This window comes from Vipera ursinii (assembly GCF_947247035.1).
Source record: "Vipera ursinii genome assembly, chromosome: 1".
NCBI lineage: Eukaryota > Metazoa > Chordata > Lepidosauria > Squamata > Viperidae > Vipera > Vipera ursinii.
The window spans coordinates 10,451,750-10,464,085 of NC_139512.1; the positions used below are offsets into that span (position 1 = coordinate 10,451,750).

Here is a 12,336-nt window from a genome sequence, read left to right on the forward strand (position 1 = left end):
ACAAGGCTTACTGAACATAGCTGAACCCCTTATAAACAGAAGAACACCAACATCCCTTAAAGTCCGCTGAAAATGTTACCTAGCCTGGTAACGAAATGTTTGGAAACCAAACCCACAAGCTCGGAGAACGAACATCCACCCTTATCCTCCACCCGATCTACCGATATTCATCGCCATTGCAACCAGCCATTTAGTGACCGTTTAAAGTTACAGTGGCACTGAGACCTATGACCGGTCCAAACTTAGAACTGCCGCAGCAGTTCCCATGGTCACATGATCAAAACACCTGTACTGTCCCCCGGGGTCTTGTGATCACCATTTTCAACCTTCCCAGCCAGCTTCCGACAAGCAAAGTCAGTGGAGGAAGCTGGATTTGCTTAAGGACCACATGTTTCACTTAACAACTGTCGAGTTTCGTTTTGTAACTGTGGCAAGAAAAGTCGTAAAATTGGGCACAACTCACTCGCTTAGCCACAAAAACTTTGCCCCCCAGTTCAGGTTATACATTGAGGACTACACATACAGCAGGGGTAGGCAACCTTGGCTCTTTTATGACTCGCGGACTTCAACTCCCAGAATTCCTGAGCCAGCCATGCTGAGGGGAAAGGGAGAGGTTTCCAAGCTGAGCCATGGTGGCTGAGGAATTCTGGGAGTTGAAGTCCACAAGTCATGAAGGGGCCATAGTTCCCCTCATGCTGGCTCAGGAATTCTGGGAGTTGAAGTCCACAAGTCATGAAGGGGCCATAGTTCCCCCATGCTGGCTCAGGAATTCTGGGAGTTGAAGTCCACAAGTCATGAAGGGGCCATAGTTCCCCCATGCTGGCTCAGGAATTCTGGGAGTTGAAGTCCACAAGTCATGAAGGGGCCATAGTTCCCCCATGCTGGCTCAGGAATTCTGGGAGTTGAAGTCCACAAGTCATGAAGGGGCCATAGTTCCCTCATGCTGGCTCAGGAATTCTGGGAGTTGAAGTCCACGCATCATAAAAGAGCCAAGGTTGCCTACCCCTGATTATACACCAAAGCAGCACCTTCTGTAGACAAGAGGGAAGTGGCAGCCTTAAGGGGATCCCTGGCAGAAAGAAAGAGGGAGAAGAAATTTAAGATTTATTTTAATAGTTTAAAAAAAAAGAGAGAGAAGAGGGTCTTTCTCTGTCAAGGATCTAAAATATTTCCTACCCAGTTCTGATGTGGCCTTTTTGGGGGGGGGAGGGGCATAATATAGCCAATTCTCCCATCGATGGGAAATGTCAATCTTTGATTTGATCCTACAAACTCTTGTGGGATTGCGGAATGTGGAAGCCTATGAAAACTACAAGCCGTCCTCGATTTACAACAGTTCATTTAGTGACCCTTCAAAGTTACAACGGCACTGGGGGAAAAAGTGACTTGGGACCATATTTCACACTTAACGACCCTCGCAGCATCCCCCACGGTCACGTGATCAATATTCAAGACACTTGGCAACTGGTTCGTATTTATGACCGTGGCTATCTCCCGAGATCACGTGATCCCCTTTTTGCGACCTCCTGGCAAGCAAAGCCAGTGGGGAAGCCGGATTCGCTTAACAACCGGCTTACTATCTTATCAACCGCAGCGATTCGCTTAACAACCGAGGCAAAAAAAGGTCGTAAAATGGAGCAGAACCCGCTTAAGAGCAGAAATGTTGGGCTCAAGTGTGCTTGTAAGTTGAGGACTACCTGTAATCTGTTTTTGTTCCTGTGGAAAAACCACCTACATGTTTGCCCCTCTTTTGTCTTCTGGGTCTCTCTAGGGATTACGCGGATAATTTTTTGGATGGTGGGGAAGTGGAAAGTGCCGGCCGCGCACGAAGCTCCCCGCCCATCGCGTCGGCCACCAGCTGCCTGGACTCCTGTTTCAACCCGGATCATTTAACAATGGAGACCACAGGTACATCTTTACAAGATGGCGCCTCTTCTCAAGCCCAGACAACCTGGGTGGTTACTTCTGCGTGGCGGGTACACAGAAAGAAAGAGGAAGTAGGATCGCTTGTATCCTAAGAACAGGAACCCTGCGTGGATTTAGATAAACGCCACCTCTAGCTCCTGCACGTCGAAAAGGGGGGGGGGGGAAACTTGATCGGCCCAAAGGTGCTTTTTCCATAGACACCCCCCCCCCAAAAAAAACCTCGACGCATTTCATAGAAAAATATATAACGTTGCCATGTAGCAAACCGGAGCTGAGGTAAGTTAAGCTGAGCCGAGTTCAGTGAAGTCAGTTTTGCTTTACTTAAATACAGATAGTCCCTGACTGCCTTTAGAATAGAATAGAGCTGGAAGGGACCTTAGAGGTCTTCTAGTCCACCCCCCCCACACACACACACACTCCCTGTGTCATGGTTCCGGTAGATGAGACCAGTAGAAATAAGAACTCCGCAGTTATTTGCTTTCCTCAAAGAACACATTTAATGGCTGCATAGTATACCCACGAACAAGACTGAAAATTTCCCCCCCCCCCAAAGGTTACAAAATTACAAGTTAAACTTCCAACCCCTGCAGTGTGTCATAAATCACAATCCCCAATTAACTACTTTGGCGGGTGGCTTCACCCCCCCCCCAAAAAGCTTAGATACTTGACCTTGGTTCCCACAGAATAATTTATTGTTATGTCCAAACAAGAGAATACATCTCCCCCCTCCCATTACTATGGCAACCGAAAACAAAGATGGCTGCAGCCAAATTCGGTTGAAGGTTGACACCCTGCTCAAGCTGGAGAATCTATACCATCTCAGACAAGTGGCTGTCCAGTTTCTTCTTAAAAACTTCCAGTGTGGGAGCATTCACAGCTTCTGGAGGCAGGTAGTTCCACTGGTTAATTGTCCTCACTGTTAGGAACTTTCTCCTTAGTTCCAGGTTGGTCAGTTTCCGACCATTGTTTCTTGTCCTGCCCTCTGTCTTGGCTGTTGGAGTCGAACCAGCCAGGGCAGGTGCCACTATTGGAAATATAAAAGGGGGCTGGTTGATCATCCTGACTGTGGGAGTGTCCTGCAAACTTTATATTATATTGCGACGCAGTGCCCCCCCCCCCCCGTGAGGTTCCCTGGATCCCTGCATGAAATGCATCATCTTGAGGACTCTGCTGTCTGGTGGCTAAACAATCTAAAGATAGGCCATAGGTTTAAACCCACCCACCCACCCACACTGCTTATACATCATTTTAAATGTATGCAATTTTATTCATCGCTTGTGCTGTGTGTGTTTTTAAAATAATTCACTGCTCTAATGTTTGATACTTTTGATAGACATTTTATATGCTGTTTTTGTGATATTTTTTTTTGATGCATCAATGGTGTATTCTGTAACGCCATATGAAATGTGCACACAGAGAGAAAGAGAGAGTCCTTGATTTACAGGTGTTCACTTAGCAACCAATTTGATGTTGCAACCGGCCTGGAAAAAAACAGTCACAACCCTGTTCCAAAGTTCTGGCAATTGACCAAAGTCACGTGACCCACTTCGGGCGCTCGGCAACACCCCCATTTACGGCCGTTTCCTGTGTCCCGCAGTCACATGAACACATTTTACAACAGTTTTCCCGGAAACTGGAAAATTACTTCTGGTTTTTGGCAAAACCCTGCCATTAGCAAACTGTGGGTTTGCCCATCAACTGCAACGTTTGTTTAATGACCACTGCATTCACATAATGCCCGCTGCAGGCTGTATTACGGCCATATGTCGAGGACCACCTATACTTTATGCACGTAACAGGATGTAGTAACCTGCTCTAACTAAGTCAAGACTGCATCACACAAGAAAGCTCTTTTAATGGGAACACAGCTGGATTTGGACCGAACCTTCTCCCCTCTTAAGTGCCCTCTCTTTTGCATAGTTGAATTCCAAGCGCAAAAGCAGTGCTTTTTGCATAGTCCACTTATTGATTTATTTTAATTAGTTAATTCATTAAAACATTTATACAGCCAGGCATTTTCAACTAACTCTGGGCGGCTCCCATTAAAAAAAATTAAAGAGACCTATAAAATCATTTTAAAAACTATAAGGCTCAACCAGTCCAAACATAAAACATTAAAAATGAAAAAAAAACATTAAAAACCTGGCGCCAGATTACTTCTAATGCACGATTCTAGTCTTCTCCCAATGTTTGCAGGAAAATCCAGGTTAATAATAATAACAACAACAACAACATTTTAAGGAGTTACCTGGTTGATACCCAGGATGCTGGCAGCAACCCGTGTCAACCAATAGTGCCAGTCAATTTGAATGTTCAGTTGACTAAGGTTCATGTTTAATGAATAAATTATTATTATTATTATTATTATTATTATTATTATTGTTGTTGTTGTTGTTGTTGTTGTTGTTGTTGTTGTTGTTGTTGTTGTTTTGTTGTTGTTGATAATAATAATAATAATAATAATAATAATAATAATAATAATAATAATAATAATAATAATAGAGTTGGAAGGGACCTTGAAGGTCATCTAGTCCAACCCCCTGCTCTGGCAGGAAACCCTATACCATTTCAGACAAATGACTGTCCAGTCTCTTCTTAAAAACTTCCAGTTTTGGAGCACATTCTCAGCTTCTGGAAGCAGGTCGTTCCACTGATTTAATTGTTCCCGCTGTCAGGAATCTTTAAAGCTTGGGTTTAAAATGGAAGAACTTGCCTCCAGAAGTTGTGGGTGCTCCATCCCCAGAGGCTTTTAAGAAGAGACTAGGTAGCCCCTTGTCTGGAACGGAATAGGGGCTCCTGCTTGATCAGGGGGCTGGACTAGAAGACCTCCGAGGTCTTTTTTCGATTCTGTTATTTTATTCCTTACCAAAGAATAAAAAGTATGGAGTCTGCCAAATTTTAAGGGGAAGAGTTGCATAGGGCAGGGACTGCAGTGGAAAAGACAAGCTTCCGAGCTCCCATTAGATGCCAATATTTAGGGGAAGGGTCGAGAAGTGGTTTTCTCCCATCTGACCTGGTAGGACAGGTAGATGTCCTTAGGGAAAGGCAGTCCTGCAGGTAACCTGGCCCAGTACCCCATTTATATTAATAGAATTAGAATTATTTATTTATTTAATTAGTTTTCTATACCGCCCTATTCCCGAAGGACTCAGGGCAGCATATAAAAGACAATATAAAAAGATAATATAAAATTAAAACGAATTAAATTAATTAAAGCCCAACAATTAAAACAACATTTAAAAAGCTAAAACCCCTTCAGTCCAGGCCTGATAGATCGAAAAGCCAGGTTTTCAGGTCCCGGCGAAATGAACGCAGATCGGGGGCGGTCCGGAGTTCCACAGGTAAATCATTCCAAAGGGCAGGCGCGCCCACAGAAAATGCCCTCCCTCTGGGGATCGCCCGCCGGCACTCGCTAACCGGCGGCACCCTAAGGAGGCCCTCCCTATGGGAGCGCACAGGACGATGGGAAGTTGATGCTGGCAGCAGGTGCTCCCTAAGATAATCAAGGGACAGGAGAGGACCCCTTACGAGGACGGGCCGAGGAATTTAGTAAATATCTGGTGGACAAAATTGCTCAGATTCGGGCTGGTCTGGACTCTGACTGGGCAGTATCTGACGAGAGGAAAACAATGGGTTTGGCCGAGAACGTTTGGGAAGAGTTTGATCCTGTGACTCCGGATGAAGTGGACAGGATCATGGGAAAATTAAGTGCTGCCACATGTCTGTTGAACCCGTGTCCCTCCTGGCTGGTCTATGCATCTCGGGAGGTTACACGAGGCTGGCTCCTAGCAGTTATTAATGCCTCACTGAGTGAAGGGTACTTCCCTGCCGCCTTGAAAGAGGCGGTGGTAAGGCCCCTCCTCAAGAAACTGCATTGGATCCAGCTATTTTAAATAACTTTCGTCCTGAAAGCGAAGGTTGTTGAGACCGTGGTGGCACGGCAGCTCCCTTTGGTCCTGGAGGAAACTGAATATCTGGATCCGTACCAATCGGGTTTCAGGCCCGGGTATAGCACGGAGACGGCATTGGTCGCGCTGGTGAATGATCTCTGGCGGACCCGAGATAGGGGTTATTCCTCTGTCCTGGTCCTATTAGATCTCTCAGCAGCTTTTGATACCATCGACCACGGTATGTTGCTGCGACGTCTTGAGGGGTTAGGAGTGGGAGGCAGCGTTTTACGGTGGTTCTCCTCCTACCTCGGGCCATTCGCAGACGGTGTTGGCAGGGGGGCAGAGGTCAACCCCTAGGCCCCTTAGTTGTGGGGTGCCGCAGGGGTCGGTACTCTCGCCTCTCCTGTTCAACATCTATATGAGGCCACTGGGTGAGATCATCCGTGTCTTCGGGGTGAGGTATCATCAATATGCTGACGATACCCAGCTTTTCATCTCCACCCCGAACCAACCCAGTGATGCCCTCGATGTGATGTCCCGTTGCCTGGAAGCGGTACAGATTTGGATGGGGAAGAACAGGCTCTGGCTCAACCCGGCCAAGACTGAGTGGCTTTGCGTACCGGCATCTCGTTTAGTCCAAGAGGTTCCATCTTTGGTTATGGGAGGAAAGGTGTTACCTCTCGTTGATAGAGCACGCAATCAAGGCGTCCTCCTGGATTCACGACTCAGTTTTGAAGATCATATTGGAGTCATGGCCAGGGGGGCTTTTGCACAGATTCGCCTGGTGCACCAGTTGCGCCCCTTTCTGGACCGAGATGCCCTACGCACAGTCACCCACGCACTCGTTACCTCCCGTATAGATTACTGCAATGCTCTCTACATGGGGCTGCCCTTGAAGACCACCCGGAGGCTTCAACTGGTGCAGAGTGCGGCCACGCGGGTAGTGATGGGAGCACCCCGATACTCCCATATTACACCCCTCCTGTGTGAGCTGCATTGGTTACCGGTTGTCTTCCGGGTGAGATTTAAGGTGCTGGTACTTACCTTTAAAGCCCTACATAGCTTAGGCCCGGGATACTTGCAGGACCATCTGCTGCCGGGAACGACTTCCCATCGCCCAGTGCGCTCACACAGAGAGGGCCTCCTCAGGGTGCCGTCGGCTAGACAATGTCGGCTGGCGACCCCCAGGGGAAGAGCCTTCTCTGTGGGAGCGCCATCCCTATGGAACCAGCTCCCCCATGAGCTTTGGACGGCCCCGGATCTCCAGTCCTTTCGCCGCGGCCTCAAAACACTCCTTTTCCACCAGGCTGACCTGGACTGACAGGGATTTTAATTATGTTTTTAATTTTTAACTTTAATTTTTAACTTATTTTAATTTTAATTTTAATTTATTCTACAGGGCCATTAATTTAATTTTAACTTCTGTATTATTGTATGTTATTGTTGTTAGCCGCCCTGAGTCCTTCGGGAGATAGGGCGGCATATAAATCCCAATAATAAATAAATAAATAATCTGGACCCATGCCACGTAGGGCTTTATAGGTCATCACCAGCACCTTGAATTAGGAATTAGGAATTAGGAATTAGGAATTAGGAATAGAATAGAATAGAATAGAATAGAATAGAATAGAATAGAATAGAATAGAATAGAATAGAATAGAATAGAATAGAATAGAATAGAATAGAATAGAATAGAATAGAATAGAATAAACAGAGTTGGAAGGGACCTTGGAGGTCTTCTAGTCCAACCCCCTGCTCAGGCAGGAAACACTCTACCATTTTCAGGCCTTAGGTACCAGGCCTGAAAAATGTCAGGCAGTTTATGAATTGCAGGCTAATGAGTGGTACAGCTAGTCCTCAACTTAACAACCATTTGTTTAGTGATCATTTAGTTACAAGGACACTGAAAAAAGTGACTTATGACCGTTTTTTACACTTACGACCCTTGCACCATCTCCGTGGTGACTTGGTCAAAATTCGGACGCTTGGCAAGTGGCTCATATTTGTGACAGTTGCTGCAGCGTCCTGGGATCGTGGGATCACATTTTGTGATCTTTTGACAGGCAAAATCACTGGGTAAGCCAGATGCACTAGGCCAGGGGTCCCCAACCTGTGGGCCGTGGCCTACTGGCCACCATGCCGCAGGGCAGGCTGCCCAGTGTGTGCACGCGCGTGTTCACACTCCCCCTCACATGCGCTAGCCACATAAACAGGACGCCGCGCCACAGGGCAAAAAAATGGGCCGCCGCTGCACCTTGGGGCACAAAAATGGGATGCCGTCGCGCTGCAGGGTACAGAAAAGGGGCGCCACCACACCACGGGTTGCGGAAATGGGCCGCCACCGCACTGCAAGGTGCAAAAATGGACACCACGGGGTGCAGAAATGGGCCACCGCCACAGGGCACAAAAACTGGCTAGCGAATATCACGCAAGTGCTAGCCCCGCCCCGTTGGCGGTGCGTGCTTACGGCCCCGTGCGCGTGCATACACGCGCACGCATGTAAAATGCTTCCCCCTCCCTTTTCCTCCAGTCCGCCAACCAACAAAAGTTGGTGACCTCTGCACTAGGCAGTCATATTGCTAACTCAACAACTGTGAGAAGAAACGTCATCAAACAGGGCGAAAATCACTGAACCACCACCTTGCTTAACAACAGAAAGCAAGGCAGCTGTTAAGTCAGTGGCGTTCCTTTGTCGAGGACAACCTGTACTGAACAAATTGGGCCTTTTTTCCCCCTCCTTACCCCCCCCCCCATACCCTGCAGAGCCGTTGAGCATCGAAAGCGCAGCCTGCAGTCTGGGCAGCACCAGCGAATCCGGGCATGGCTACGAATGCAGCACCCCTTCAGAAACGAACTGCTCCTTCGATCCCCCGGAGGAGGCGCCTCCCGCCAGCCGTGTCCCCACGTACCTTCAGCACCCACCCAATCCTCCCGAACCCGGATTCTACCAGGTGGCTGGGGCGGACAAGCAGGAGGAGGAGGAGCCCGTGCGGTGCTCGGGAGAAGCGATCCCCATGGACTTCGCCCCGCTCCCCGAGACCGTCACCGAAAGGTTACCTTTAATTTCCAGCCACACGGGACTGGAGAGCGATCCAGAGACATCGGTGGCCCCCGCGCAAGTGTCCTTAGCCGTCCCCGATTTCAGCCTCCTGGGTCTTGGAGAAGTCGATAGCCTCCTGGACACTCAGCCGTCCTGTCCGGCGCCCGTGGCCCATTCAGACTCAGTCTCTCAGTGACAGCGGCCACCGAGAGCTCCGTCGTAGGCCAGGAGCTGACTCGGATTCCGGGGGGAGGCGAGGGAACGAGAGATGGGAAATCTTGACTTGGCGATGATCTTTTCCGGCCCTTGGTGACAAAAAACCTCGTGCTGCTGCTCACCTCCCCCCTTCCGAAATCCAAGGAGCACCGGTTCCCCTCTAGCCTCCCTCTTCCCCCCCCCCAAAAGTTCCAATGTGTCTCCAGCAAAACCAAACGCCTCCGTCACAAAAATCTCCTGTGCAGCTATGCCAGGAGCTGGCAGAAGAGAACTGTGGCCCCCATGGGGTCATCACGGACGGGGACCCCCAAAGCCAAGTGGGACAGAGAAGAGTCTTCCCCCCACGTGCCGTCTCCAGATTCAGCCAAACACCTCACGTTTGATGGGGTGGGTGGGAGGGGTGTGCTTTGGCCCCAGAATGGACACTCTCTAGGAAGGAAGGCTAACCACGAGCACTTTGAAGAGGGAAGGGCTGGATGGGAGCGGGGTGGACCGCAAGGTATCCTGGAGTGCAGAACTAGAGGTAAAATGCATCGGGGTTCCTAATCCCCAGAACAAAACAAGGTAGACCAGGGGTCCTCAACCGTGGCAACTTTAAGACTTGTGGACTTCAACTCCCAGAATTCCTCAGCCAGCAAAGCTGGCTGAGGAATTCTGGGAGTTGAAGTCCACGAAGTCTTGAGGACCCCTGGGGTAGAAAAATACCTAAATTTTAGTTTCATCAGTGTCAGGACTGGTGCCTCTCTTGTTTGGGGTCTTTTCTGTACACCCGATTGGGTGCGGGTGGGTGAGTGAGCGCGTCTGAGTGTGGTGGCTACACACAGGCACACAGGCGTACGTGGGGCGACTTGGTTGCCAAATGTTGTGACTGCGCCCTGCGTTAGAACGAGTGGAAACCCCGTTGGGTCCCGTTTGTCCTCCCTGTGACCTCTTATCTGCTGGGAGCTTCCTCGAAGTCAGTTTTGCAGTTTTGGGGCAGAAAAACGATCAAAAACGGGGGTGGGTGGGTGGGCACGTCTCTCTGATCCTCGCGTTTCTCGACCCTGGCAACTTCCAATTCCCTAGCCAGCCCATGCTAGCTGGGGAATTCTGGGAATTGAAGTCCACGCCTCTTGAAAAAGTTGCCGTAATTCAAACACACTGCCCTACGTTACTAATTGGTTGCAAGGCTTTTCGGTGACGGCAAAGCCACATTTAGTGAAGGATCGGCGAAAGCGTGGAGTCGAAGCAGTAAGGAGTGGGGGGAGGAGAGGAATTTGGCCTAGCAACTTCTTTGGATGGTATTCAGTGACCCCCCCCCCCCGATTTTTCCTTGCCCACCTCTTTACCCACTGACACCCCCCCAAAAAAAAACATACATTACACGTTAGCAGAGCAATTTCAGGCAAGGGAGAGATTTTGGGGGGGGGAAAGCAACACCACCACCCCTCTGATTTAATGTCTTTTATTTTTGCTAGAGAGATTTATTTTTCACAACCTAGCCGTCCATTTGTGGCAGTTCTAGCACTGCTGCTTCTTCGGTGTGCCAAACAGACTTGGGGGGGGGGGGTCAGAGAGGACTAAGAGAGGGAAGGTGAGCATATAGAGTTCGCCCCCCCCTTTCCAAGCTTGGTTGTTTCGACCAGTCAAAAATGTTGGCAGGATTAGCAAGGACAGACAGTGCCATACGCACACCTCTCTTCTCCATGGTGGTGTTACTGGATTGTGGTGTCGGATCCTTTCCTGTTTTTTTTTTTAATTTTAAATTGTGAAGTCCTGAAGGGTGTGTGTGTGTGTGGGGGGGTTATCGCGTTTATACCCTCAAGGATAATATCCTCCCTGCCCCTCCCAGCTCGGCGCGATAAGAAACGGCGGGAGCTTTTCGGTTATCCCCCAGTTTTGTACAACTGGAGCCTTAAAACTGTTAAAAGTGGAAGCGAAGCGGGAGATGAGAACCACCCACCACCCCATAATCCCCTACCTCGTTTCCATTCCAACCACCACAGCATCCTTTGTTGGCTGTTTCTGCTCCGGATGGTTTTCGGGGAAGCGAAGATGCGTGCAGGGGGGAAAAGCCAGAAATGGTTTGATTTTTTTTACATTTTATTTTATTTTATTTTTAATCATTCCGGATCGAGTCACAGAGTTAATTGTCCTTCATCTTCCCGGCCTCTTTTTGAAGCGGAAGGTCGCTGGTTGACTCACGCGTCTCCCACCACAGACCTTGGAGAGAGCCTCTGGAAAAAAAGAGTTTTGCAAAGCTGGGGCGCTAGGTCACCGGGGAAGGAAAGCCAGCTCCAAAATGGAAGTGGGGAGAACAAGATGGTGGGATCCGCTCAGGGACCCGGCGCTGGTGGGTGGATGGAGCGAAGCAAGCAGCAATGCCTGCCCTAGGCCAGTTCAGCTGAGTGTTAGATGCCCCACAATTACAGATTCCTTTCAGCTCGGCAGAGACTTTTTTTTAAAAAAAAACCCTTTTAGGGCTATCCGAGAAACGTATTTCTTTTTTCTCTTCCTGTTCTTCGTTAGCGTTCAGTGCTCCTCTGGATTCAGCGACATCCACCCCCCAAAAAAACAAACCCTGGTTTCTACTGAGTTTCACCATAGTTTTTTTCTTTTCTTAGTTCCCACTTCTCTGCCCGCCTTTCTCTTCCTCATTTAATCCTCGACTATTCTGGAGCTTCTGGATTTGGTCACCCTCTCTTGCTCCAGGCCGGTCAATTTGCAGCTCTCAGGGTTACATTTTTTTTTCCAAGGGGCTTCACACGTTCAATCATTGTTCTGGATGCCGTCGGGTGAAACACACACCCCTCCCCCAGTTTTGAGAATGCCTGTCCATTCCTTTGCAAAGGGCTGGGTCTGTCCTTTTGAGGGGCATAACAACTTTTGATTTCTTAATATGTCCAGCGATCTCAGAAACTTTCAACAGGATCACGTAATCCACCCAGGACAGTGTATTGGTACATGATTCCGTAGGTCACCCAAAAGGGTTCCCCTTTTAGATCAATGTCCAGAATGTTTTTCTTCTCTGCATTCCTAGATTCTACCAGCAGGGGGCAGAGGTGCCGGCGGGTTTCCCCTATTGGCAGAAAGTTGCAATTGCAATGGGAAGTCCTCGTGTGACCTTTGCTATATGTTAGAGGGGTCTTGGGCCATATATGTTTGGGCTCTTCTTGATGGATGTATCCTCCTACCCCAATCAAACACCATCTAATGCAGCGCTTCTCAACTTTGGCTACTTTAACATGTGGACATCAGCTCCCAGAATTCCCCAGCCAGCCATGC

The 12,336-nt window shown here is 48.8% G+C and overlaps 1 protein-coding gene across 1 annotated transcript in view; it reads left to right on the forward strand.

Moving 5' to 3' along the window:
• The window catches only part of MIER2 (MIER family member 2), a 48,480-nt gene extending 38,964 nt beyond the window's left edge, over positions 1-9,516 (forward strand). The window contains exons 11-12 of the mRNA XM_083364300.1: positions 1,772-1,908; positions 8,580-9,516. Coding sequence (XP_083220426.1) covers positions 1,772-1,908; positions 8,580-9,052 — 610 coding nt within the window. The 3' untranslated portion in view covers positions 9,053-9,516. The remainder of the gene's footprint in view (positions 1-1,771; positions 1,909-8,579) is intronic.
• Positions 9,517-12,336: the final 2,820 nt, after the last annotated feature.